Genomic DNA, 27,977 nt, shown 5'->3' on the forward strand with positions numbered 1-27,977 from the left:
TTTGCTGAATTCATAGAAAATTTTAGGCAAATGTGAGGACGAGAAGCTGCAGTCAGTGAAGTGAGGAAATACCAGCTCTGGGCGCTGGGGCTTCCAGGCAGGTGGCATCGTTGGTGCGCGATGAGCTGGTAAATGCAGGGGCTCCCGCAGGGTGACCACGCATACCTTTGGATGTTTCTCTTTCACAGACCTGCCACCATCACTGACAAAGTGATCCCCATCTGCCTGCCATCCCCGAATTATGTGGTTGCTGACCGGACGGAGTGCTACATCACTGGCTGGGGAGAAACCCAAGGTGAGACGAATTCCAGGTCTGGTGTCGGATTGGCTTTGACCTACAGCCTTCATGACAAAATGAGCATTTGAAGAAAGTTGCACAAGTCCCTACCCCTGAATGGGTCCCGCCCCCTCCTACTTTTGCCTGAACCCTTACCTTACTGCCTCCCTAATCAGTTATCAAGGGACATAGGCAAGAGGAAGGAGACTGTCTCCTGGAGTCCCCAAACTCGTGACTGCAGTGTGAACATTGCTTCCCCAGGTGAGAAGGTGATGACACCACCCACAAATTCAGGGTATAGGTCATTTTTATATGAAGTTAGCCATACTGGATTCCAAAACTTGGTGTAAAGCAATAACAACAAAAGTTGTGAATTAGTCTTCTTCCCAAATACCCATGTGTCTAATGTGGGTGGGAGGCTGTCGGGGAAGGGGCAGGCTGACAGATGGGAAGGAGAGAAAGCCCCCGGGGCCCAGGTCAGCATAGGTATGTGCTGAGGGGGCCTTCCTGTGGGATCTGGTGTCAGCCAGCACCTGTACTTCACTCTGGGGACCCCCTCCTCTCTTTACAAGTACCCCGATATTAAGGTGTTCATTAGGGTGGGCCCTGGCTGTGGGAACACCAGCACTGCTTGAGGGTCCCTGCCTCACTTTCTCAGAAGGGTTGGTGTGAGCACTGGCTTTGCAGGAGCTGGAGAGAAGTTAATTTGAAGAAAGATTTTTTGTGGATTTCAAAAAGAAGAGGGTGAAAACCAGACAAACGAACAAACACCCAGTCTAGTTCATTTCCAACTTGGTTTCCCCCTTTCTGTGCTTTCCTACTGTTTTTTGAAACCTCATCCCCTTGACCTCTCATTTCCCCCCTCTGCACTTCTGAGTGGGAGGCATTGAGGCCAAGGAAAGCGAAAGTGGAAAATGAAGTGTCCATCTTGGGGGCATCAGGTGTACCCAGGTGTTTTGCATTAAAAACATTTCAAGGCAGGGCTGGAGCACCTCGGATGCACAAGGCCCTGGGTGCAGTCCCAGCACTGAAACAAAAAAGTTAAATGTTCTAAACTCCCGTGAGTCAGACACCATTGTTCCTGTTCTACAAGTAAGGAATCTGAGGCTCAGAGAAGGTACAGGATGGCACAGCAGAGAGCCTGCTCCCTGGGGTGAGCCCTGACCTGGAACCCTGGCTCCCACTCACCAGCGGTAGGTGAGAAAGTGCCCACTCCTTGATGGTGTCCTAGGCCACCCACCGGCTGCAGGGCTGCAGTGGGCGAAGCAGTGAGAAAGGGCACGTTCAGGCTCAGCCCTGCGTGAGGGGTGGCTCTTGTCAATGACATGGGGTTTGTATCCAACAGGGCTCTTTATTACAAGTGACAGAAAATCCAGCTCAAACTGTATTAAGAAAATGAAAACAGGGATTAATAGTAAGCTAAAGAAGGGTGGCTCCCGTGATATCCCAGGCCTCTGGCCCTTTCCAACCATGGTCCAGGTGCCATCTGGGCACACAGGTGACTCCCTTGTGCTGTGGATACTGTGCTGCCTCTGGCTCTGCCAGGGAGGAGGGGAGGCCACTTTCCCCACAGCTCAAGCAACAGTCCGCCCAGCTTTGAAAGCTCAGGCTTGATTTCTGTGCCCACTTCTGTCCAGGACTGTCCAGGACTATCCATCCTGGAGCTGAAGGCAGGACCCACTTGTGTCCGGCAGGGGAAAAAGGTAGATCCCTCAACAGCATTATGGACTGTAGGCTACAAAGCTGATCCGAAGCCAGAAAACCAACACATATCCCCTACAACATCTTGACTGATTAAATACAAACCTAAAACTCATGAGGATCTGGGAGTGAGCTGGCTCTACCATCTTCCATGTGACTTCAGGCAGTTATTTGACATCTTTAAGCCTCAGTTTCATGATCTGTACTACCCTGTAAGTTTATCCTGAGTACTAAAATTATGCACCATCACCATTAACACCACAATCAGCATCAACCTCAGCAACCACTACCACCACCATCATTATCACCACCATCACCATCATTACCATCACCATCACCATCATTATCACCATCATCATCACCATCACCACCATCATCACCATCACCATCACCATCAGCATCATTATCACCATCATCATCACCACCATCATTACTATCACCATCACCATTGCCATCACCATCACCATCACCATCATTATCACCATCATCATCACCACCATCACCATCATCACCATCACCATCACCATCATTATCACCATCATCATCACCATCACCATCACCACCAACAGCATCACTGCCACCATCATCATCACCACCATCACCATCATCACCATCACCATTGCCATCACCATCACCATCACCATCATTATCACCATCATCATCACCACCATCACCATCATCACCATCGCTATCACATCACCATCACCATCACCACCAACAGCATCACCACCATCACCATCATCACCATCACCATCGCTATCACATCACCATCACCATCACCACCAACAGCATCACTGCCACCATCATCATCACCACCATCACCATCATCACCATCACCATTGCCATCACCATCACCATCACCATCATTATCACCATCATCATCACCACCATCACCATCATCACCATCACCATCGCTATCACATCACCATCACCATCACCACCAACAGCATCACTGCCAACATCATCACTACCAATGGACTTCACATAAGCTGTGGGTGGTTGAGCCCTGAGAGAGGCCAGTCTGCCTGACTCCTAAGTCCATTCACAGTTTTTCTGCCCCCCTTCTCCACCCACATACTTCTGACTGCCACCCTGCACTGGGCTTCCTGTCTCTCCTGGTCCTGTCACACATCCATTGAGAATATGAATCTCAGAAGTCACTCCCCAGGAGTCGTCCCATGACAAAACTTAAGCCCAGATACTTCAGATTAACTCATGTTCTCAGTGTGAGATCAAAATTCTCCTCTCCTCTCACATCTCCAGACTTTCTCTGGCTTCAATATTCCAAAGCAAAGCAAGCCTTGAGGCCAAGGGGCTCTCCCAGGTCAACCTCCAACCTGCCATCCGGGGTGCCTTCAGGGATCTGCGGCTGGCTTTCCTTCTTGCCCCCTCCTCACAGCTCCACAAGGGTTTCTGTCCCCCATTACCCACAGCTTCCCAGCCCCCAGAAGTGCCTTCTCCTATTTGGCCACAGGAAGGCAGCACTTCCTCACAGACCCATCAACTTCCCGTCACACTGCCAAGGATTGTTCACTGGCTTCAGGACGTCTGTCGTGCTCAGAAAGCAGATATGACAGCAGTGACCCTTGGATAGCTTAACCTTTGGCCAAACGGTTTGAGAAGGAGGTCTTCCCTGAGCTACTCAGTTCAAGCCGTGCTCCCTGCCCACAGCTTTCTTCCTCTCAGGCCCCTCCTCCAAGGCAGCTCTGCCAGCCGGACCCTGGGACAGGCCTCTTGAGGGCTCCTGTGATCTCCAGACGGACTGCGAGTTTTCTGAACCCACATCGACCATCTAAGTTCAGTCACAGTCTTTGGGGAAGAGATAGTATGTCATTTCTGGGCTGTCCCATGCCAGCAAAGCAAAGATATGTTGCAAAACTTCGGTGAAAGCTGGGCTTGCAAAATTGGAAAACTGTATCATCTGTGAAAACACTGAGATGTCCCTGGGTGGGTCCATCTGGGAAAGCCGTATTTATTTCCTTTGGCAATTCTGCAAATGCTCTATTCAATTTGGCAAAGAAAAAAATATCAGTTTTCACCAAAAGAAGAAATGCAACTAGTAAAACAAATGTATAGGAGAATGTTCCCTCTCCCTAACTGTTCAAGAAATGTGGATTAGAAAGTGAATCAGGGCAACTGCCACCTATTATATTAGCTATCACTTTTTAAAGTTATAATATTTTAATAATATTATAATATGAATACTCACAGCACACGGCCACACAGACAAGAGACTCTTCGCGGCTGCTCTGACGTTCTGAAGTCTCCTCCTGAGCATGTGCTGGGTCCAGTAACGGTTTCTTTACTCTTTAAACACAGGGACCTCTGGTGCTGGTTTTCTCAAGGAGGCCCATCTGCCTGTGATCGAGAATAAGGTGTGCAATCGCTATGAGTATCTGAACGGCAGAGTCAAACCAACAGAGCTGTGTGCTGGGCATTTGGACGGTGGCACTGACAGCTGCCAGGTAAGAAAGGGTTATAGAGACCCAAGCTGGTCTTGGGCTGGCCTGTCTCAGCCCCTTAGACATTGCAGTATTTAAAGTCAAGAAGGAATCGCAACCCAAGTGCCAGTCTCAATGTTGTCGAGAAACCCTCTGCTCAGACCCTGGATGTAGGTAGAACATCTGGGATAATTTCTCAGGCCTCGAGTTCCAGAAGGGCAGTCAGGGTGTGTGTTCAGTACAGCAGCTGCCACAGGCCACAGGCCACAGGCCTCCCTGAGCTGTGCTGGTGGACGGGGTCTGGGGGAGGGAAAGGGTGGCCAGAAACCAGTTGTACCACTTGACCACTGTGCTCAGGCTGGCTGGGCCTCAAAGAAGCCTCCAGGCAGCAGCATCCACAGGGATCATTTCCCAGGGAAAATGGAACAGGGTGGTTTTGCTGAATAGGATTCGCTGAGTACTTAAATGCTGCGGAGGTTCAAAGGATACGTCAATAAGTTTCTTCCTGGCTTCAAATCCTGGGGAAACTTACACACTGATGGTAGAAGGTGGCATCCTATAATCAAAGAAGTTTAATCTTCATATGGATTTTTCCCTCTCTCCATCTAGGGGGACAGTGGAGGGCCTCTGGTTTGCTTCGAGAAGGACAAATACATTTTGCAAGGAGTCACTTCTTGGGGCCTTGGGTGCGCTCGTCCCAATAAGCCAGGCGTCTACGTCCGCGTCTCAAGGTTCGTGAATTGGATTGAAGGAATAATGAGGAGTAACTGAATGGGAGATAGAGCGAAGCATCCACTTACCTAGAAGCTGGAACGTGGGTAAGGAATTCAGAGTGCTCAGAAATAATCGACAGTAATCAAACCGAGACACTGTACACAGCTGCTGCCTACCCTCAGCCCGTTTTGTACTATCGTGGATAAATTTTTCATGGACCTACTGGATTCTTTAATAATAAGGCAACACAGCTATGCCATTTGTTGAAAATAAACTCTGTACTTACTTTGTTTTGAGTTTTTTTTTTTTTTGGTGGGTGGGGTGGAGATTTTCGATATTTTCTTTTTTTGAGTTTCGATATTTTCATGTTCTACATTCTTCTTACCAATTTCAAATGAACAAACTACAGTGAGTTAGCTTGTTTTCATAAGGAACCATTGCTTACAGGAGTAAGAGGCCTGTAGGATTGCAGAGAAGGGAGCCGAGAAGTCTGAGGAAGTCCCTCATACACTGACCCCCATCCACTAACACTGGTCTGATGCTATCTTTAAAGTCTGTCCTTTGGCATTGGGCTGAATGTTCTCACAGCTGCCCCCTGTATGGGGAATCAGGAGAACAGGTTCTATTCCCAGCAATGAAATCTGTTATTGATGACTCAACTCTGGCCCAGCCCAGGGGACGCAGAGAGCTGTGTATCGTGGTATGATCCGGGCAATGGAAGAGTAATACAAGACCAGCCAAGAGTCTGCATGTTACTCTGGGTCACATCTAATTGTAGGGATGGTGTCAAGATCTTATAAAGGAACAAGAAACCCGTGTTGAAGGTGGGCTGCTTGTTTTCCATCACTGATTAGCACGGTTTGGCATGTGCTTTTTATGCTTTCAGTGTTTTACAGCGACACGTGTTCCAAAGGAAGAGAAAGGATGGATTCTTGAAACAATTTAAAATTTTTTATTGTTGCCAAACAAAAATATCACCTCCAGATACAACTAGGTGGTGATGGTATCAAAAAGCAGCAGCCATCTTACAGCAAAGAGGTGCCAAAAAAAATTAAAAGCACAAATGTCCATGAGCGCAGGGTGAATGCATTATCATGTTCTCATAAGGCTGTGCTGACATCATGGTTGAGTGTGAGCGTTCGTATTCAATTCTGATTGTGCTTTAAGGATTAAGGAGTTTATTCTGGAATCAGCACACATGTCTTACGTGCTATCACACGTGTGTATGTCCACACAGAGAAATGTTCTTCTTCATTGGCAAGGTTTCCCTTTGGTACCCATTTTACCCATGCGCACAAAGTTTCTCCTTAAAAAAATTTGGCATATGATATATACTGACTCTGAAAGTATAACAGATGTAGCACACAAAGCAGAACACTATGTTTCTTTTTTAAGTTCCTGGTTTCGAAAGTCTTGATAACAGAAAGGAAAGTTCAAATCCCTAATTAATAAGTATAAAGTCATTTATAAAAAGCTGCTGCTAATTCTTTTTAGCATGACCTTTCCTTTAATGAAAACGTAAGCTTTCCCCAGGACAAGCCCAGAGTGCCGAGGTGAAAGGAGAACTGTCTGTGGGTTCCACCCTCTACCACAGGCACCATCACAACTGAACCCACAGGTGCAACATAAATATCTCCTCACTTTTAGAACCCTAAGACCCAGGGACTCATAATCCATGGGTTTTGTTGAATAAAGTACAAATCTGTGGCTCCAGGTTCCACTAAAGGAGGACCAAAAATATCCTGAATAATCTCAGGACCCAAACCTGATTTTATAAATAATAGAGCCAAACCCCAAATTGTCCAGTGGATCTGTTCTTATTATGGAATGAGACCTAACTGTGCCTGGAACCTTAGATGCTGCAGAGGAGGTGGACAGGAGGGACGGCTGACTTGTCCATGCTGGGATGGCTTCCGGAACGTAAGTGAACAGAGACTGTGCAGGCTGGGCCCCGGGTGGCCCGATTCCTCAGTCTAGTCTCTTCGTTGAGAGGATCCCCACATCCTCCTCCTCCCTGCTCTCAGAACACTCAGTTTGGTGCTACATCCCTTCGTGGGATTTCATGAACACATTTCTGTACAACTTTCCTAGATCCTTGGTTTGCACAGACTGCATTTGGTGTGTGTGGTACTAGGGATTTAACCCAGGTGTGCTTTACCTCTGAGCTATGTCCCCAGCCCTGTTTTCTAATTTTATTTGGAGACAGAATCTCACTAAGTTGCTGAGGCTGGCCTTGAACGTGTGATCTTCCTGCCTCAGCCTCCCAAGTTGTTGGGATGGCAGTCCAGCTCATCCTGAATTTTTGATGGAGCTATTATAAGAATCCACGGTGGAGGCTTCTCTTGTTTCTCTTCAATAGTAAGAGTCAGGGATCGCTGCTCCAACATCAGGAAAAAATAAAAAAAAAGTACTGTGTACCTATCAGCTCTTGGCTAAATGGGCCACATATTACATGTTTCCAGAAACTTTGAAAGCATGATAAACCCCAACTCATCCAACATCATATAAAAATACTTCGGATAGTTTGAACGTATTCATATGGCACTCAATACACTGGATCGTGCCGCACCAGGGAGCTGAACACGCAGGTGCATCTCTAGAGGCTCCGCATCTCCAGGAGGGTGGTCTTCTGACAGCTCCTTCCCGCGGGCTTGGCAGGGCCCTCAAAGGTGAGCGCTGGAAACCTGGGTTTCCTTTTTCCTGTGATATTGATAGAATACGAACTTATGAAACAACGGAGGAAAGACAGAGTCCTCGTGAAAGACTACACAACTAGTGCTCACGAGCACTGCTTTCACCAAAGCCACTCATGAGGAAAACCTCCTAACAACCTGACTCAGAGGTTACAAAAGAGATTTTTGGTCTGCTTTTGGACCCTACAAAGTGGTTCATCAGCATTATGGCCTGCAGCTTCCTTGTGAATTTCTACTACACAGCAGGGCTTGGCAGTGAGCTGTTGACGTGAACAAAAGCAGCAGAAATGGTAGAATAATTCGCTGCGCCTTTAGAAGGGAGCATGCTAACAGGTTTCCCTTGGTACTAAGTGGTCTTGTTCCAGAGTAAATAATGACGGGCCGTAATCCATGTGCTTAATTTATAGGACTGTAAATCATACTTCCAATAGATTGCTTTTCAAGGGTAGGGACTAGATATAATTCATTCACCTAGCTTCTTATGAAAAATCACAAACATAAAAAATTAAAAAGAATCTGTGTAACCAAAAATTTTTTGTTGGTATAATTCTTCATGTTTATATATCAGTTATCAAACAAAAATATTGGACAGTAGTTTTCCCATCTCTCCCAGTAATCTAATTTCAATATGACTGCTGTCGCTGAAGCATCCTGATCTCAGATGACTCCCTCTTCCTGTATTTTTTCCTGATGAGTTAGAAAACCCCTGAATTAAGCAGAGCACATTGCTCGATTTAAACAGGTCCAGCCAGTGCGGCAGGACCACAAGGAGAATGCCGGTCCCCTTGTTGGAATATTGGCATGGAGGGTCACTAGTGAGGCAGTGAATCTGATGAAGAAGGCATCCACCCACTGAGTGCCGGAGACCCCGGAGACCTCAAGGACCTACACACAGGCCACCAACAGCCTCACTTTTGACCCATAATCCCGGTGGGAGTGAGGAGCACATGGACCACGAGAATTTCCTCTTCCACTGTGAACTCTTATTTTAAGGGAAGTCCATTTCCTTCCTCACTACTTTCCCCTTCTTCATTTTGACCTCCTTGGACATTCTCTTTTTTTCCTGGTCTTCTAGCATGGTTGTGACTGGGGTGACAGGATGGGACGCCTGGCTCCTGACCCAGTCCCCATGCCCTGATCCAAACCTAGGGGTCTTAGAAGGCTCCGGAGGACTTCTGGGGTTTTAACACTTTAAACCCATTTCTCTTGTTAACTTAATTTTGTTTTATAAAACGGTGGTGTCACAAGGACCAACTCCCACCCACCCCTAACTTCAGGCAGGACTGTCCCGGGGGAGGGGAGGCACAACTGCCTCCCCTGGGTCCTTGGAGGGAACGCCCCTTCCTTCTGATTGGCCTGCCCTGTCAGTAGGCAGCCAATGGAATATGGCTACGATTTGGTCTCCACCACACCAAGTTCGGGGGAGGGCAGCTGCGCCCCATTAAAAGGAGGATCTGAAGAGGGGACTGTCCAGGCCTCTGGAGGGATCTCACGACTTAAAACAAGCCACAAATAGGTCGCAGCTGAAGTGAATCTAGCCCAGGGGGAGCCCCGGGTGTATCCAGAGAGCACGGCTGGTCCTGGTGCCGAAACGGTGGGAAACCTGCTGACTTCCCAGCCAAAATGGAACAGCATGTGTGAAACCACTGATCACACAGGTGCTGCTACCCGCATCAGCTTCTACTCTCTCCTCAACAAGCAAAGGAGAGTTTAGTAAAACTCGGCCTCTGTGTGTGTGTGTGCACGCGTGCGGTGCTGGGGCTAGAACCCAGGGCCTTGTGCATGGGAGGCAAGCACTCTACCAACTGAGCTATATCCCCAGCCCTAAAACTCAGTCTTTTAAATAAATATTGTTCATACATTTCTTAAAGATTTAAAGGTCTTTAAATCTTTAATTTCTGGGTCATTAAGATTGATTTTTAATTTTTAAGTTAGTTGTTAATCATTTTTTAAAAATTACACATATAATACCAGACCATATGTTCTAAAGGGGGAAAAAACCAAAACAAAACCTAACACTAGAGATGTGATAAAAGACTGTCCTCTGTCCCACATGTCTTCCCAGCCCACTTCCATCCTTGAGGGTATAAATTATTGTTTTACATTTTCACTACACATCATTATATCCACATTTTCTACCTTTTTATGATGAAAAATTTAAGAGAGAAAATGAGAATTTGTACAATGTGAATTTTTTATATTACTCCTCAAATTTATATATTGGTTGGATATTAATCAATGTATAATCTGAATACTATTTAAATAACCCACTCCAAAACTCAGTCTCTCTTTCTCACTCCTCTCTATGTCTATCCATCCATCCATGTATCTATTTATGTATCTATCATCTATGTGTCTTTATTATCCATGTTATCTATCAATAATTTGTCAATCACCTATGTGTCTATTTTTACCCACCTATCCATTTGCTTGTGTATCTATCATCTATATTGTCTATCTATTTCTATTTGCCTATCATTTACTTATCAATCTGTTTTTGTCTGTCATCTTTCTTTCCATATAGCTATAGGGAGGGATTGCTATATAGGTTTAGTTTTTAATCAAAATTGTAACATTGTGCATGCTTCACTTTGTGGTGAACCCTGAGAAGCTTCCTATGTCACTCCATACAGACAGACCTCACTTCTTTTCCCCCATGGTTTCAAATTCTGTTTTTAAACAGGACATGGTGGTACATGCCTATAATCCTAGCAACTCAGGAGGCTGAGGCAGGAGGATTGTAAATTTAAGGCCAGACTCCACAATTTAGTGAGGTCCTAAGCAACTCATTGTGACCCCGTCTCAAAATAGAAAATAAAAAGTGTTGGGGGTGTGGCTCAGTGGTAAAGCACCCCTGGGTTCAATCCACACTACCAAAAATTTAAATAAACATAAAAAATAACATGCTGTTTTTGTTTGAGAGGTTTTGAATTCTGAACCATACCTGCCAAGTCTCTCCACATCGTCCACTGTCTCTGGCAAGGCAATGCCCTTGGTTTCAGGCAAAAGCATCACGAGGCCACCACAGACCGACGCCAGGACACCTGTGGAAGAGAGAGAGGCGTTACCGCTGGGGACACAGGAGATGCGCCTGCCACACTCACTGATCTTCAGTGGCACCTGACAACAGCAGCACTCTGCTGCCCCAGCAGCTCCCGGGGCTTCAGCGGCTCTCCACCTTCCTCGGCCCTGGGGGCACCTGGCTCCCTGCACCCTCAGAAGGCACCTGTCCATCCACTTAGCTAACTACAGTTACGTGTCATTTAACAACAGGGCCGGGTCCTGGGGAGTGTCTTTAGGTGACCTCACTGCTGTGCCAGTGCCATGGCATGTACTTGGGTCGACTAAGATGGCGATGTCACCAGGAGATACAATCCTACGGGACTTCCTTCCTACGCGCTGTGGGTGGCTGACCGGACGTCCTGGTGTGGTGCCCGACTATGGGGCACTGACTCTCACTGCTCCACAGGAAACAGCCACCAGACAGCGATGCCTCCACCCGCTCCTGAGGCCACAGCTTAAAAGCATCCTCTCCGTCCTCCATCGCGTTACACTCTAAGACTCGGCCCTGCCTCTGCCCGATGGCAAGGCCCCCGTGTCTGTTGTTTTGACTTCTTGCTGACTAACCAGGGTACTCACTCCAGCACCTTCGACCTATTGGTGGGAGCACTGGAACGCACTGGAACCCTCACCTTCCAAGAGCTGACTCATCTTCACCGTGGCCATCCTCCCTTCTCTGCCCTTTGGAGCCCTTCTCCTATTTCCTCCACTTCCTCATGTCCCAGTGGTGTGCTGGCAAACGTTTAACAACCAGCTCTGGAAAATAGAGCCCTGGCTCATAGCTTTGCCCATTTCCATGGTGTGAATGCCCTCACCGTGGCGGCTATTTCCAGCTGCCAGCATGACCTCCCTGAAGGCAGCGTTGGGAGGCACTGGACAGTCACCTTCAGTTCTGTGGTATTTCCAGGGCAAAGAAATGGTCCTTGTAAGTGACCCTCAGAACACACACAGGAAAATGAGTCAGGAGCTGTTGCGTATTTATTATCCCTGTGTTTAATGTATTTTACTACTGTGTTTTTAAATGACGGCTGTCTTTAACGATTGGCTCGCGTAATTCTTGAAGACAACACGTATGGCCCTGCTGAGCCATCAGGAGCCAGTTCCAACATACCACGCTTCTCAGACTGCAGCTCATGCTGTTCCAATCTGGGTTCTGCCCTGGGCCCTTCCTGGCCCTGCTCCAGCCAGGTCCCCAATTGCCCCCTTTCCCCAGATCCAGTGGGGCTGCTTCTGGGCCTTATTGGTGGATCTTTCTCCTACCCACCCTGCGAGATTCCCACCTTCCCTGCTTGCCTGTTTCTCCTCCTCTCCTCTCACACCCCTCCCCATCTCCGGTGTCCTAATTCCCAGTCACTCCCCCAGCCTCACTGGTAATCTGTGCTCACATGCTCCCAAATCCCCATCCCCAGTCCACACGTCTCTTCTGGGCTTGTTGACACCAGGTGTCCTGGGTTCTCAACATTTTGACTTGGATACTTTCAGGATCCCCTTGTCACACCGCCTCCTGCAGACTGACTCTGTGCCTTTCTGGTCTGTGGTTTCCCCTGGGGGTGTGGGCTGCCATACCACTGCTTTGCTGACCCTGTCCACTGTCCTGCCTGCCAGTCTGGCTCCCAGTGCTTCCTGTGTCCGTCTGCTCCTCTCCCTCCCTCTGCCAGCTTCTGCTTAGACCAGGTCACAAAGTTCTCTTCCTAAACCACGACATTCTTTCCATCATCTCTCCACTAGCACTGTTTCCTTCCAATTCATTTGACAATTGCCATCAGAGTCCCATCTCTAAAATGCAAATCTAGCTGTGTCACCCCATGTAAAGCTTTGTGGTAGCTTCTCACTGCTGTTTGGATAAAGAACAAAGCCTCCACACGTCTGAGGAGACCTTCTGTGACCTGTCTTCCCCTGGTGACAATTCCCTTCAGGCCCCAAGGCACACTCTGGACTCTATCCTTTAACCTGCTGGGGCTCGAGGACACCGTCTTCCTCTTGCCCTGGGCCTTCCCATGGCCTGGAGCACAGCCCACATGTGTCATTTCTTCTCATCTCCAGACCAAGCCTGGACATTACTTCCGTCCTCCCAGCTTTCTGTGGTCAACTCCACAGGGCCAGCATCCCTGTGGTGTGCTCCTCCGGGGATTTCAACATTTATCAGGCTCGACTGTTTGGATTTTTAGAAACTTGGCTTCTCCCTAGCCAGCTCTGGGGGGGAAGGGCCTACCCCCAGCCCCGGTGCCAGCTGGGGCAGCTCTGGTCTGCAGGCTGGGCTGTAGTCTCAGAAGACTGGGCTGAGACATCTCCCAGACCACTCTGTCCTTGTGGGACAATGGTGCCCTCTTTGCTCTTTCACGCTGGCCACAGAATTATCAAATCCAATTAAATAATTTGAAATGATCTTGTATTAAGCTCATTGGTATCATGTGGTCAGAAGCTGGTTGTCTGTCAGGGGAGTTTTGCACGAATAGAATGATTGTCTCAGGAACTCAGTATCTGTATTGGGATTTCAACTGTTGAGCAACAAATAAGCAACATTCCCTCCCTAGAGTACGGAAGTGGAGACGGAGGAAGGGCAGGGTAAGAAAGGCCATCCTGTGTCCTGACTGCTGCAGAGCACAGAGAGAGGTGTGAGATTCCAGGCAGGACAGATGGAACAGCCCTGGAGAAACCCTGCCCGAGGCCTGAGGTCCCTCCCCAGACAGGGCTGGGTGGCTGCACACCATCCATGAGGACTGGGAAGGAGGCGTGAACTTGAGGGACGTGGAGGAGGTTACAGTGTATGTGGAGGTGGTCTGTGGGCCCTGTTCTTTCAGAATAGCCTTTTTAGATCATAGCCAAATAAGATCTGATATTGACAGATGTCAAACATTTAAAAACACACAATTAATCTTCAGGCTGATTTTTAAGTCATAAATCATAAAAGAGTTTTGCAGTATTTAATTTTAACTCAGAACTAAAGAAGAAGGCTAACAGGATCTCCATTTACCTCCACTCTTCAATATAAAGTAAATTAAAACCATTTAGGATTTCACATTTTATTATTACATTATTATTACCAGATGTCATCAACATCAAACCTCGTGGTCACTGCAGCTTCTGTTAATACAAAGAACACAGACGGAGGAAGCCCTTTAGGGCACCACGTAACAGAGTCCTTACCAAAGATGATCAGAGGTAGCTCTAGCCACACGGCTGCCAGTCGAAAGAGCAGAAACGGGGCTATGATTCCCCCAAAATCACACAAACCCGAACAGAGCGAAACCCCAAAGTTTCTGCAGAATGAAAAATGGTTTTAAGTGAAAAGCATTCAAATTTAAAAAAAAAAATCAAGATAATTATAATATTCAGACATATTAAATAGCAGAGAAATCGTGGCCACACTTTCCATTTCTACCATTTTTAACTCTGAAAACAACTATTCTCTTGTACTCCAGCCCTTTCCTTGCTGACTGCTTCCCAGCGAGGGTCGTGAGGAAGCTGCAGTGTTGGTGGACTGACCTTCATTCATCAGCAGCTCACTAGCTGGCCTGCTCCGTGACACACGTGCCACCTTGGTACCCTTGCTTGACTGCAAGATGTGCCCATTGGGATATTTCTCCAGCCAAGGAGGCCGGTTTGCCCTATACCATGTGCACCATTGGATGTCCTTCAATAACCAGCTGCTCACAGGAGCAAGGCTTGCACTGAGCTCAGAGGAGACACCACAGCCTCGGCACAGGGCGGTGCCGCAAGGGCAGGCTGAGCCCTCCTTCAAAGAAAGGGCACCAAGCGGTTTCAGTTCCAAGCTGTGTCCAAGCTGTGTCTTGTTCACAGAGCCATGGCTGTGGATAAGGTCATTTTAATGGTGAACAGGTCTATCACACAGGTGGCAGGTAGCAATACAGAAAGCAGATGGAACTCAAAGCTTATCTCTTTGCTGGATGAGCTCATCCCAGCCAACACAGCAGCAGGCTAAAGGAACATTTGGCTGCAGTTAATTAGGAGAAACAGGACATATGTGTTGGAATTACCGTAATGTTGTTGGGTACAATTCTGAATTCACCAAATAAACTATTTCAAAGGCCATGGTTATCCCTAGTCGACCCAGAGTAGCCACGGTGGTCCTCAACCATGCCATCCCTGCAAGCATAGAACATGGAGTTAGGGGTCTGATTCATGAACATTTTACAGAATGACAGAGGCATTGGCTTAATGTTTCCCTGCCTAAGTCTTTGTTAATTTAAGCACAAATAATAAGATTTTCTAATACTGCAGACAAATTTTAAAATAACAACAACTAGGATGGTAGCTAACATTTTGGTGTTAGAGATGTCGTTCTGAGCAGGGTTAGATTATAGAAATACAATTCTAGAGCCACTTGTTAAGTGGTTACTACATGGAACCAATATTCCTTGTAGTGTCCTCTTAGAGAGCAGGAGCCCACTGTCCTTTAGTCTGGAAGGCAGTATCACTGTGCCCTTGAAAACATTATCAGAGTCAGGTGCTCACCTGTGCTCTCTCTGTACAAACCAGGAAAATTCTCACAAACTACCTTGGTTTTAGAAAGTAGCAAGGCTTTGAGGATTGGGATCTTGGGAAGGGGACATCTAAGCTGAGTGTCATCCCTAAGGCATATGCCACTCATTGTCATCCTCATCCCCAATCATGCTACTTCCTCCAAGAAATCATCCAGAAGGAACCACATTCTTACAAGCTAGTGGGTTCACCCATTTTAAAATGGACCATTTAAAGTTGCTGTAGCTATGTGAAGAAACTCCCTCTTCCTCCCCAGAAAATTTGGGAAATGCTAAACATTCTCTATTAAACATTTTCTTTCTTTAGTTTTAAGGACAGAGGAATTCATCATTTTAATCCTGAAATATCCGTGCTCCAAATTTCTTAAGAGTTGTGCAATTCACGTTTCCCTTTCCTAGAGGCCATGATATGAGGATCTGTGACTGCACCATCAAGACCAGAGCGGCTCTCCAAAGCCAAGCGGGGCTGCCCAGCGTCTTTGAGCATGGAGCCGTTACCGTCACCTTAGTTTAGTTTTAGTAGAGAAGTAGTCGTGAATGAGGGGAATGAAACAAGAGGCCCCAGCTCAGTAGGGTTGTGTGTGTTCTTTCCAGAGACTATTCAACCAGATAAACAAACAAAAGCTAAAACTCTCTCAGTAAAGCCATTTCCAGGAGGGCAAGCAGAGAAAAACACGGGCTGAGAGTCCAGATTGCGTCTTTGCTGCAATTTAACTGCAAACGGCCTGAGGAGCACTTCCTAATATATTTCTTGTCTTCCCAGACAGAACACCTGTGCCTGTCACATCAATAGTTACACCAGGGAGTGAGGATTATCCGAGCAGTGCTGATGCGCTGGGCCACCATCTGCTCTGGCACAGAAGGGTTGTAAACATGTGTTTTGTTTAGGCTGCGCTTTTTCATGAAGCCCAGGGAGGGGGACTAGGAAATTCATTCCAGTCCTGTCCTTCCAAGAGCAGGTGCTGCTGGGAATGGAAAGTAGGAGCTCTGGCCCAGATTCCCTGGGTCCCAGCCTGATGGGGCCACCTCCCGCTGCTCTCAGGCTGCACTGGAGAAGGCCACCTGCCACTGTGGAAATAACTCCCTGATCTACGTTAGGTATAAGCCAGGGGCTTCTTTTTACTAAATCGAGATTGCTCTATAATTGAGTCCCGTGACGAGTTCAATTCCAATTTAGGTTTATAACTGAGGACGGAGCTGTTGGGTAGAAATGAGGTAGCATATAGCATGATTATAGTCTGGTTGGTGACTGTAGAAAGGACAGCAGGTTCTATGTTTAAGATAAGTGGCAGGATGCCATTTCCAGCCACATCCACTGTTCAAGACAAACAAGGGATCTGACCACAGCTGCTTGCTTGAAAGTAACTGAGACTCTCATTTAAATGCATTTATAGGCTAAAAGGTACTAGGTGCAGGGGGAACATCACACATTTTTAAGCACATTGTGATCACATGGAATTGGCACACGAAGATGGCAACGCAGCTTAGGAGTATGTTAATTTCTGGTCCTCAAAACCATGTATATACTGTTGACCCCTTGATTTTGTCGCTACTCTACCTGTGGGACAATGGGACAGTCTCTGTCCTTGCCATTCTGTCTCTGGGGAAGCCAGCTTTCCATGTGAATCAATTGCAATAAACGACCCTATCCCTCTCTTTGTGAGTCACGTTTGATTTCTATCCTGCATGAGCTCAAGGACCTACTGAGGTGGTGGCCAACAGAACCAAATGAAAACCAAGAAACCAAATCAACACACACACACACACACGCACACACCCACCATAAAAAGCCTTTACAGTTAACTTAAAGAGTCAGCTCAGTAAAACAGAAAATGCCATCCAGTTGAGCTCCTAGTTGATGTCCTGCTCACCGACCTGGATCTGAAACACTCCCAGATCTTTTCCAAGCAAGGGAGTTTAGACTCAAACTACCCTGGAACAGAGATTTTGTGGAAATGTGTACAAAAGAAGTCCCTATGGCACTCCACTGTTCTTTAATGAGAAGAGTGAAAAGAAAACATTTTATTAGGAAGTCTGAATTACATGTGAAAAATTTTGTATGCACATGAAAAACTTCAAGTGTCCCAGGAATATGTTATTAAATTCATTTTAGAGCAGAAATAGACATGTTTTGGTATCAGTAACAAAAATCACATTAAAAATGAGCACTACAGCGCATCTTCCATGGAGTTATTTGAAGACATAGAGAAAGAGATTTCCCTCTCCGAGTGGTGACTTGGTCAAGCAACTAGAGTTTTGGGGAGTGACACCTCATTTCTTGAGTAAAGGATGCAAAATTTAGAATACGATTTTGACTCTCTTTGGAAGGTACCAGCAGCTCTGAATTCTGGAATAAAATTTAGTGAAAAGTCCTAATAAAGATATGTAAATTACATAAAGATAGATAAAAGTAGAAAAATTTTTCATTTCAGAAAGACTTCCCCACACTGCTGGGTTTATAGCAAGCAAAGTAAGCTCAAATTAAAGATGACAGACAGATATAGATAAAGAAAGCTATTAATTTCCAGACTTTGATTACAGTTCAGAAATTTGAGTCTAAAGCAGGGGTCTTAGATGAAGATAAAGCCAGAAAGACAATTTCTCTTTCCAGAATTTTATTCTCAGGCCATGAAAAGCTGGGCTCCGCAGAGGGAGGGTTGGTTAAAGGGTACTCTGTGAGATGATTTTAAAGCTGATTTCTGTAAAATCAGCTCATCAGCATTCTGCATGGGGGCTGTCCACCTACTGGTGACATCAGAACAGCCGAGAGAAAAGCCTTCCTAGTCTTGACTGGACTGTTCCTTGCAATCAAGTTTGAAAGTGCCTTTGAGTTGGAAGGACTGCCCACTCCAGGAAAGAACCTCTGTCATAGTTGGAACTCACTTTAGGGATTTGAAACTCATTCTTGCCAGTCATCCATGACTGACATGTGACCACTGAAGGAGTCGACTATGCAGAATATATAAATAAGACGTGCCCAGGCGAAGAGCAAGTAGTGCTCCGTCCTGCAGTAAGCACTACTGAAGCCTCAGCTGGGAAGTCGTATCTACAAAACAAAACTGAACAGATCAAGCAGAAAAGATTGTATTTGAAGTTCTCTGTGTAATACCTTGATTCCTAACCTACTGTGTATGGTTTGGACACATAGACTTTTTTTTTCCCCCCAAGAGCAAAACGTTTTATTTAAAAGATGAGAGAGAGACGTATAAGGGGCTGGGGGGAGAGATCCCTCCTGAAAAGAGAGAGTCCAAAACTGGTGCCCCATGGACACAGAGTCTTAAATGCTCTCTTTCTGGGGTCATGTTGAGAGCAACACACCTTGAAATCATCTCAATTACTCAAGGATCAGAGAAAATCTAGGGCAAAGTATATGTCATGAAATGATGGGCCACGCTTCTACATCAGTACTCTTTCTCCCTGAGTTCTGAATTTCACCTTCAATGAACACCTCATCTCTATTTCACAGCAATGGGAACTACATTTTAAATGTAAACCCAAAACCAAAGTAAAATATAAAGTGCAGTGAACTCCTAAATGTTTCCGTTTTCCACCCTTCCAACTTAGCCTTGTGGTCGGGAATTACACCTATCTCCTTAACCTCTCTCTCCCTCTCCTAGTGGAGTGGCCTTCAATTAATAAATATTAAATTGATGCATATTGACAGACAGCTATCATACAGCTCCCTCAACTCTCAGAGTGTGTTGACTCCGTGTAACGAGTTGAATAGTGTCCCTCAGAATCCAAGCCTACCTAGAACCTCAAAATGTGATCATATTTGGAAATAGGGTCTTCGTAAGATGTGATTAGTTAAGACGGCACAGAGATAAGACTGTCCCATGAAGATGAGGCCCACATTGGAGCAATGCCAGGAGAAGGTGAGGGTGGCCAGCAACGGCCAGGCACCAGGAGAGATTCGTGGGACCAATGTTCCCTCAGAGCCTCTGGGAGGAACCAACCCTGCGATGGAAACAATTTCTGTTGCTTCAAGCCACCCAGTGTGTGGTACTTTGTTACAGTGTCTCCAAGGAACCCAATACACTCAAGGGAATAAGATGAACATGTTTCTGCTTATCCTTAAAAATCCCCACATGACAGGGGACTTACACATCTTTTTCCTTTTCTGTTTTGACGATTGGCTTTTCTGCAATTTTGTTTAAGTGGCGCCTACCTGATGTCATGGGAATTCATAAACCTGCACCTAGTTAGTGGAGTCTCCTGTGAATGTAAGACTGTTCGGACCTTTGCAAAATTTCCATGGTCTTTCCTGATCCACGGATGATCCTCCAAGAAAGAGCCTCCTGTGCAGACACCAAAGATCGCCAGAGTCCAGCCTCTGTGGAATCCCCACTGCACCCAGGGCCAGGAGACAACCCACTGCCTCTCATCCTGGGAGAGTAAAGGACTTCCTCATTCTAGCCCTTGTTGTGTTTGGTGTCAGAGGTCATCTAGGTCCCTTGATCCCACATCGGGAGACATCTGCAATCCCTGGCTTTCTCCTCTATTCACATCCACTGCACCTCTGAGAGGAAATCCCTCTCCCACCCTGGAGAGATGGGAGAGGCCCACAGTTCATCTGAGCTCTCAGCATTTCTCCTTCCTCCTAGCCCTCATCCAAACTGTTGTAGTTAGGAGGGCTCCTCCTCCTCCTCCTCCTCTTCCTCCTCCTCCTCCTTGGCTTCCTCCTCCTCCTCCCCCTCCCCCCTCCTCCTCCCCCTCCCCCTCCTCCTCCCCCTCCTCCCCCTCCTCCCCCTTCTCCCCCTCCTCCTCCCCCTCCTCCCCCTTCTCCCCCTCCTCCTCCCCTCCTCCTCCCCCTCTCCTCCTCCCCCTCCTCCTCCTCCTCCTCCTCCTCCCCCTCCTCCCCCTTCTCCTCCTCCTCCCCCTTCTCCTCCTCCTCCTCCCCCTCCTCCCCCTCCTCCTCCTCCCCCTCCTCCCCCTTCTCCTCCTCCTCCCCCTTCTCCTCCTCCTCTTCCTCCTCCTCCTCCTCCTCCCCTCCTCCTCCCCCTCCCCCTCCTCCCCCTTCTCCTCCACCTCTTCCTCCTCCTCCTCCTCCTCCTCCTCTTCCTCCTCCTCCTCCTCCCCCTCCTCCCCCTTCTCCTCCACCTCTTCCTCCTCCTCCTCCTCCTCCTCCTCCTCTTCCTCCTCCTCCTCCTCCCCCTCCTCCTCCTCCCCCTCCTCCTCTTCCTCCTCCTCCTCCTCCCCCTCCTCCTCCTCCCCCTCCTCCTCCTCCTCCCCCTCCTCCTCCCCCTCTTCCTCCCCCTCCTCCTCCCCTCCCCCTCCCCCTCCCCCTCCCCCTCCCCCTCCTCCTCCTCCTCCCCCTCCTCCTCTTCCTCCTCCTCCTCCTCCCCCTCCTCCTCCTCCCCCTCCTCCTCCCCCTCCCCCTCCCCTTCCTCCTCCTCCTCCCCCTCCCCCTCCTCCCCCTTCTCCTCCACCTCTTCCTCCTCCTCCTCTTCCTCCTCCTCCCCCTCCTCCTCCTCCTCTTCCTCCTCCTCCCCCTCCCCCTCCTCCTCCTCCTTTTCCTCCTCCTCCCCCTCCTCCCCCTCCTCCCCCTCCTCCTCCTCCTCTTCCTCCTCCTCCTCCCCCTCCTCCTCTTCCTCCTCCTCCTCCTCCCCCTCCTCCTCCTCCCCCTCCTCCTCTTCCTCCTCCTCCTCCTCCCCCTCCTCCTCCTCCTCCTCCTCCCCCTCCTCCTCCTCCTCCTCCTCCCCCTCCCCCTCCTCCCCCTTCTCCTCCTCTTCCTCCTCCCCTTCCTCCTCCTCCTCCTCCCCCTCCCCCTCCTCCTCCCCCTCTTCCTCTTCCCCCCTCCTCCCCCTCCTCCTCCTCCCCCTCCCCCTCCTCCTTCTCCTTGGCCTCCTCCTCCTTTCCCACTCCCAAGGCTCACCAGACAGTGCCAACTTCCAGCAAGCCTGCAGGGACAGTCATGCTGGTGACTGACTGTCCTCAGGCCTCCTTGCCTGGATTCCAGAGATAACGAAGAACATTTTGTTCCTGAACCCACAGGTTTTCACATTTCTGGGAGACATTCTCTACCGTGGAAACATTGCCCCTCTTCTCTGTCTCTGGTGCGCTTTCTTCTTCACACATGCCTGGCTCCCACTTTCAGGGTCCGCCCTGGATCAATGCATCACTCTTCCATCCTCCCCCCTTCCCTCCCCCTTTCCTTCCCTCCTCTCCTTCACCTCCTTCCTTCCTCCCTCCCTCCCCTCCCCTCCCCGGCCTCTCTCTTGTAAATACCCCATTGGCTCCTTCATCACAATGAAATGTGACAGTATTGAAGTGTCTGTGTCCCCTAGTGGGTCCTGACTCACTCAAAGCTGAGAACCGTGTCTCTCTGTCACCCACCACCTCAGTGCTTAGCATGGTGTCAGTGTATGGCAGATGGTCAGGAAGCAGGTCACACAGTGTCAGCGGCACCACGACAGGAAGTCAGACAGAGGGGAGTAGAAGGAAACACATCACTATGAGCTAGAATTAGCATGACAGGTATTTCATCCATCAATCATCTAAAAATTGAGAGAAGAGAAAATTCTATAGAACTCATCGCCTCTCTCAGACTTTATACTGATTATCGGGAAAATTGAGAGACCTCACCAAGCTTGCCTGGTGTCCAGATTATGACGCGGTGGCACAGTTCCTAGAGACCATCGATTCCCTGTACTTGATTATTTGGATCTAAGGGTTTTCTAGTTCTTCAGCAGCTTCCAAACAAATGTGAGGGACCATTACCTTCTGGTAAGAACGCGGTGACCAGGCACGCAACCCCCGCCACTACATTGCTCGCTGCGAAGGGGAGGCGGCGTCCAAAGCGCTCGATGGTCAGCAAGATCAAGAGAGCCCCTGGCAGTTCCACCACTCCCGAGATGAAGAAATCTATGTAGAGGTTGCCGCCGATGATTCCCAGGCGCATGACCAGTCCCTGATACACCACGGCGCTGGTGAACCTGCAGTGACATTGACAGACACCAGGGAAGAGCAGGTGAGCCTGACTTAAAGGGAGTGCTGGGCTGTAGGAGTGACAGCAGCTTTAACACCTGTCACAGCTCAAACTTACCAAGCAAACATGAGTATAAGTGTGCACTTCCTCATCTGGGGAGTTCTCACCAGATCTAGAAAGGACGGGTTACTAACTTCCTCGTCGGTGACGGTGATCTGGTAAGAGAAGCAGACTTCAGTGGCAATATGTGGCAAGAAACACCTGCAACAGCACGAGCTTTACTAGCTAGATTCAAACTACAGAATCCAGGGATCCTACTGAACCGACGGGGCTGTTTCATAATTACATCTACAACCCGAGCGTGGAAAGGCTTGCCCTCCGGCACTCGGAATGGGTCAGATTCATAGAGAAGAGGTTTCCCAGTGGAGACTGTTCTCGGGATAATCGCAATTATTTAGGTTAAACTGCTCTGAGTCAACAAGGAGAAAAGGCATGTTCTAAAGTAAGATTGGGGTCCATTTATTGTATTGAGGGAAAATGAGAGCAAACAAGTGTGAGCCAATCAAGTGTTTCTTTATATATTAAATCATCAAGTCTTATTTTGACAAATGAAATAATTAGTCCAAGAACAAGCATCAAGGACCTTATTTTGCTTTCTTTTATCAATAGGAAGCTAGCATCTTTTTGATCCAGGAAAATTCAGCTCATCTCCTTTTGGCCATCCAGAAGATGGTATTGTCCTCAATTCAATTCAGCAAACGCGGTTGCTGGCTGCTGTATACAGGCTCTGCATAGGAAATGCAGCAGAGGAGCAAGGCTGCTGTCCTCCAGTCCAGTCTGCCAAAGGTCCCAGCGCAGCTGCTCACAGCGACCACTGCTCCACATTCCATGTGGGTGGACAGTCTGTACCTCTGCCTGGGCGCCCTTCCCAGTCCTGCTATTAGTCTGCCCCCGGAATTAAATGATGACCCTCAGGTCTAGCTCTACTCCTCAGACCTCCACCAGGGCTCCTCTTATGGGTATGTTCCTCTATCCAGGAGCTCTGGAGCTGGGGGTGGGGAACTGCAGTGTGGCACCAAGCAAAGTGCCCTGTGCTCAACCCATTTGCTAAACATCAAAATCTAGAAGCAACTCAGGAAGCTTCTCAGGGCCTAAGGAGGCTGAGGCAGGAGGATTGCTAGTTCAAAGCCAGCCTCAGCAAAAGCAAGGTGCTAAACAACTCAGTGAGACTCTGGCTCTAAATAAAATACAAAATAGGGCATGGAGATGTGGCTCAGTGGTCGAGTGCCCCTGGTACCTCCCAAAAAAGAAGCCAAGTGCCTGGGCCATACCGGCTTCCCCAGAGTACAGCCTTCAGCTGTGGTCCTTCTTTTAAGCAAGAACCCAGGCTCCTAAAGGCAGGGACTTTCCTGTCTGTTTACTCAACTTGAAATCTGGCCCAGAAGGAATGTAAATCTAGGCACATTTTCCCTAAGACCTCAAGTCCCTCTACCAGCTGTCACAAGAATTTGACTTAGAGCACATCCACACTGATGGGCCCTGTCAATCAATCATCCTAAACATCCTAAAGCAGTCAATGTGTCAACCAAAGCTTGATATCTCATGCCTATGTTTGTGCCAGGCAAAGTCTCACACATACAGCGGAAGACTGAAAATGAATGGTATACCAAGCCACATTCCCCCCTCCATCCTGTGCATTTAAAACACTTGAATTGGGATGTGTCTCACCAATGAACTTATAAGAAAGTAATGCATCAGTTTAAAGAGCATGAGTTTTTCTTACTTGGAACATAAAATGATCACCTTAAAATCAATGTGTTAGAGTCGACAAGACAATAGTTGTTTCCACGAGGATACTCAAGGAAGGCTGCTAATGGATTCCACCCTCCATTCTTTCCTTCTCTTTTACAGGAATGACTCCATGGAATTTAGCTGGGCACATGGATGCTAGCTAGAGTCTTTTTCTATCTTCTCTTTCAACAATGGTTGTTCTGAGACTAAGACCTCAACAATGAATTGGTCATAGGCACCATGAACACACATTCCAAGTTTCACCCTTTGGAAACAGCTTTCCCCTCCCTTGCTTACAGTCTTCCGGCTTCCTGGGATGGAAGAACATGGTGGTGAGCTTCAGCTACACAGCCTACTGCATGTGATGATGGAGCAACAAGATCACCGGGACCTGGGTCCTGGGGCACCTTGTGGAGCAGACCCGGCTTGCCAGAGCTGGCCCACTCACCTCTAGGGCACATGTTAGAGAGAAAAGTACTTGTCCATCTCCCCCTCCCCTACTATATTTCTTGGGTGTCTTGTTTCAACATCAAATTGACCTGGATCCTAACTACTACAATGCCCAGTAAAATGTTCCTTGGCTAACCTTCTAAATGTTAAGATCCCAAAAGGGATTTTTCTTTATCTACCTTTGCCTTGTTTATTGCTCCAAAAATAAGGCAGGAATATCTATGTGGCAGATAAGAACTTGTGTATTACAACAATATATCATCATATGGTTTATTATCAAAATGCTTTCACAAAGAGTTTCTACTCATTGCCCACATGAAAATAGCTAATACCTAGGGAGTGTGAAACTATCGCTAGTTTCTAGACTAAGTACATGGATTGTTTCATTCAATTCTCGTCAAAGCCCTGTAAAATTAGTACTTTTATTAACCTGATTTTATAAATAAGAAAACAAATCTTAGGACATTAAAGATTAAATAGCAGAAAGATAGCTGAGCCAGGATTCCACACCAGGTGATTAGAAATGTCCCTGATTGTAACCCTCACCCAGTGCTGCTGACTATAGAGGAAATTTTTATTCTACACAAGTTCTTTCCAGTTGATGGTCATTTCTATATACTTTCCAAGAAGGACACTGTGCACTTGATAAAAAAAAAATCCTTTAGTTTAAATAAAAAAGGTTAAAATTGGCTAAAAGAATTTAGATAATTTAGGTTTGGCTCAAATCATTTAGATTTTGCAGATCTTGAAATTCAGGACTGAACCACCCAGGACAGGACAGCTCTCCTCTGTGGAAGTCGCAGGACTGACTTATGTCAGCTTCCTTCTTTCTCTTCCGGCTGTTCCACAGCTCAGACTTGGGTCAGTGTGGTGTGGGTCCTGACTCTTCTCCCTCAGGGGTCCCTGAGGGGTCGCTTGTCTCCACCTTGGCACTGCTGTCCACCCAACGCACACAGAGGTATTGCTAACAATTTGATGTGGGCCGTCTTCCATCTGCTCTCCAGCCTTACTTTCTGCTTATAGCCATGACTTCTATCTGCTAGATAAGACTCTGACCAAGTCACTTTCACTCAGGCCCAATGTCAACATCCTGGAGTGGAAGGGAAACGGCACATCACGGGTTTCCCAGATAATGACCTTCAAGCACCTCTGCAGATTTTTCAATCCTTCATGGTCTGTGACTCTCCCTTAGTGACATGATAATGGAGTGTCTCTTGCCCTTGCCTTTGCTCTATAGATGTCACCTTTTCCTAAGCAGATCTCTAGTCATCCCTGAGCATTGAGTCACCATGTCAGAGGGTGATGACAAGGCCATAGTCTTCTTATGGTCCCACTCAAAGGATGGCAATTTTTCTTTTTTTTTTTTTTTTTGCAAAGGGCCAGATGGTATATTGGTTTTACAGGATATTACTTCTCAGTTGGCTGCTTAACTTTGCCAGTAGCGTGAAAGCAGCCATGGACGTTTATATATATACAATACTAAAGTCTGCACTTCATTATGCTATATTGTGCCTGCAGTATATAGAATATAATATTTATTTTATTAATTAAAAGTATGTTTTTATCACTTCATTCATGGTCCTTATGAGGTAGTAAGATTAGGGCATGTTTAACTTTTCGTTTTGGTTATAAATATTCTCTTAAAAATAACACACATTACTTTTGTAACAAAAAATAGAACACTTTAAAAGTGGATTTAAAATAACAGGAGTGTACCTAATTGTTGTATTATTCTTGGTATTACTGCCCTTTTCTCTTAATAGAACTGACACCACCACACACTCAATCACACACACACACACACACACACACACACACACACACAATCAACTCATTTTCTCAGGTGAACTGACTCTGCTTTCAGTTGTAGAGTAGGCCTGGTTATCCAAGAATAATCCTGTTCTCTGATTGGACATCTGTCCCATTTTGAACCAATGAGAAATGATCATGTGATCCAATGTGGACCGATTTGCACCAGTGAGAGAAGGATTCATGGGAAAGTCCTTCATTGCTCTTAAGCCAGAGCTTCCTGAAGGACCCCACCCTCTCCAATGAATGAAGAAATGGTGGGATCTCAGGAGCCACCTTGTACCACAAGGGGACCTGTCCTAGGATGAAGCTGCTCTGTTGAGACCCTGGTTTGGTCAACCCGGAACCCCGCTGTGACTACAATTCCAGACATAAGAGCCAGTGAATGCCCTTATTGTCTAAACCCATTTAAGTTGGTTTTCTGTCACTTTTTGCCAAAAGCAGAATTATCTGAAGAATCCAGTCTAGAACAATGGTTTTTCTTTAATAACAATATCTTTGGCAAAAATAATTTTATAGTTAAAATAATTGTTTCAATTCTCCAGTTCATTTTGCAAAAATGCTTGCTATTAGTCTTAATATCAGGCTTTTCAGATTTGGAACCTGGCAGGTGTACAATCTCTGTTTTTCCAAAGTACAAATTTACTGCTTCAATATAATCCTCTACCAAAGGAATATCAAATGTTGATAACAGCCAAAGTAATCGAGAAGGAGCCAACCTATCCTCCTGTCCAGTGAATGGAAGGATTAATAGTACCTCCATGCAAGTAAGTATTTTGTTACATTTCAGAACAAATCCAGCTGGTCTTTGATTTACTAACATCTTCTCACAGTGACGCAGATATTCTGAAAGACGACCCACTTTCTGGGTGTCCAGAGACCTCGAGAGACTAAAGCCGTATCTTGGATGGAATTCACCCAGATGTCTTGCCAGCTCACGCTGGGTTTAGGCTGCAGCTATTGTTCTTTTACATAACTTCTCGGGCTCTAAAGCTGCACTTACTTTCTATTGCTAAAGAGTCACCAAATTTTGCCTGGTCCGAATCAGGTATAAAAGAACTGGAGAAATGCTACTCCAGGTAATTACATATATTTTAAAATTTTGCTTTATTAAGATATAATCTACATGCAATAAAATTCAGCAATTTTAAGTGTACCCCTGAATGCATCTTGGCAAGTGTATAGACCCATGTAACCATGACCACGTTTATGATAGGGGACATTTCCATGACCTGTGATAGTTCCCTTGTATCTCTGAAATTGGTCCCTTCTACCAATTCTGGGTCACAGCAACCCCTGATCTGCATTCTGTCATGACAGTTTTACTTATTCTAGAATTTCATAGCTATAAAACCATACAACATTCTGTCTTCTGTGTCTCTCTTGGAACTCTATTTTGTTATACCTTGACAGCATCCAAATGGGGCACATTGCCTTCTATTTGCAGCAAAGGGAGCGGGGCACAGCTCTGAGTAGTATTTGTCTGTGTGGAGGCCTGTTGCCTAGCAATGCCACTCATCACGAAAGGTATTGCCCAAGGTTCAACTGCAGAGGTTGGTTCCCTTATGCGCTTCACCAGGTTGGAGTGCCATCTGCTTATCTCGACTCTTC

At 47.0% G+C, this 27,977-nt stretch overlaps 2 protein-coding genes across 3 annotated transcripts in view; one reads left to right on the forward strand and one right to left on the reverse strand.

Annotated features, from left to right (window-relative positions):
• Plg (plasminogen) overlaps positions 1 to 5,190 on the forward strand; it is a 37,117-nt gene extending 31,927 nt beyond the window's left edge. For both annotated transcript variants that reach the window (XM_027939568.2, XM_027939569.2), the window contains exons 17-19: positions 189 to 295; positions 4,298 to 4,443; positions 5,029 to 5,190. In XM_027939568.2, the coding sequence (XP_027795369.2) occupies positions 189 to 295; positions 4,298 to 4,443; positions 5,029 to 5,190 (415 nt within the window). The remainder of the gene's footprint in view (positions 1 to 188; positions 296 to 4,297; positions 4,444 to 5,028) is intronic.
• An 872-nt stretch (positions 5,191 to 6,062) lies between these two features.
• The window catches only part of Slc22a3 (solute carrier family 22 member 3), an 87,737-nt gene continuing 65,822 nt past the window's right edge, over positions 6,063 to 27,977 (reverse strand). Inside the window, exons 6-11 of the mRNA XM_071612871.1 lie at positions 22,434 to 22,531; positions 22,109 to 22,323; positions 14,885 to 14,993; positions 14,034 to 14,146; positions 10,771 to 10,870; positions 6,063 to 7,833 (exon numbers count right to left, since the gene is read on the reverse strand). Coding sequence (XP_071468972.1) covers positions 7,797 to 7,833; positions 10,771 to 10,870; positions 14,034 to 14,146; positions 14,885 to 14,993; positions 22,109 to 22,323; positions 22,434 to 22,531 — 672 coding nt within the window. The 3' untranslated portion in view covers positions 6,063 to 7,796. The remainder of the gene's footprint in view (positions 7,834 to 10,770; positions 10,871 to 14,033; positions 14,147 to 14,884; positions 14,994 to 22,108; positions 22,324 to 22,433; positions 22,532 to 27,977) is intronic.

The sequence above is a fragment of the Marmota flaviventris genome, chromosome 6, assembly GCF_047511675.1.
Source record: "Marmota flaviventris isolate mMarFla1 chromosome 6, mMarFla1.hap1, whole genome shotgun sequence".
Classification (NCBI taxonomy): Eukaryota; Metazoa; Chordata; class Mammalia; order Rodentia; family Sciuridae; genus Marmota; species Marmota flaviventris.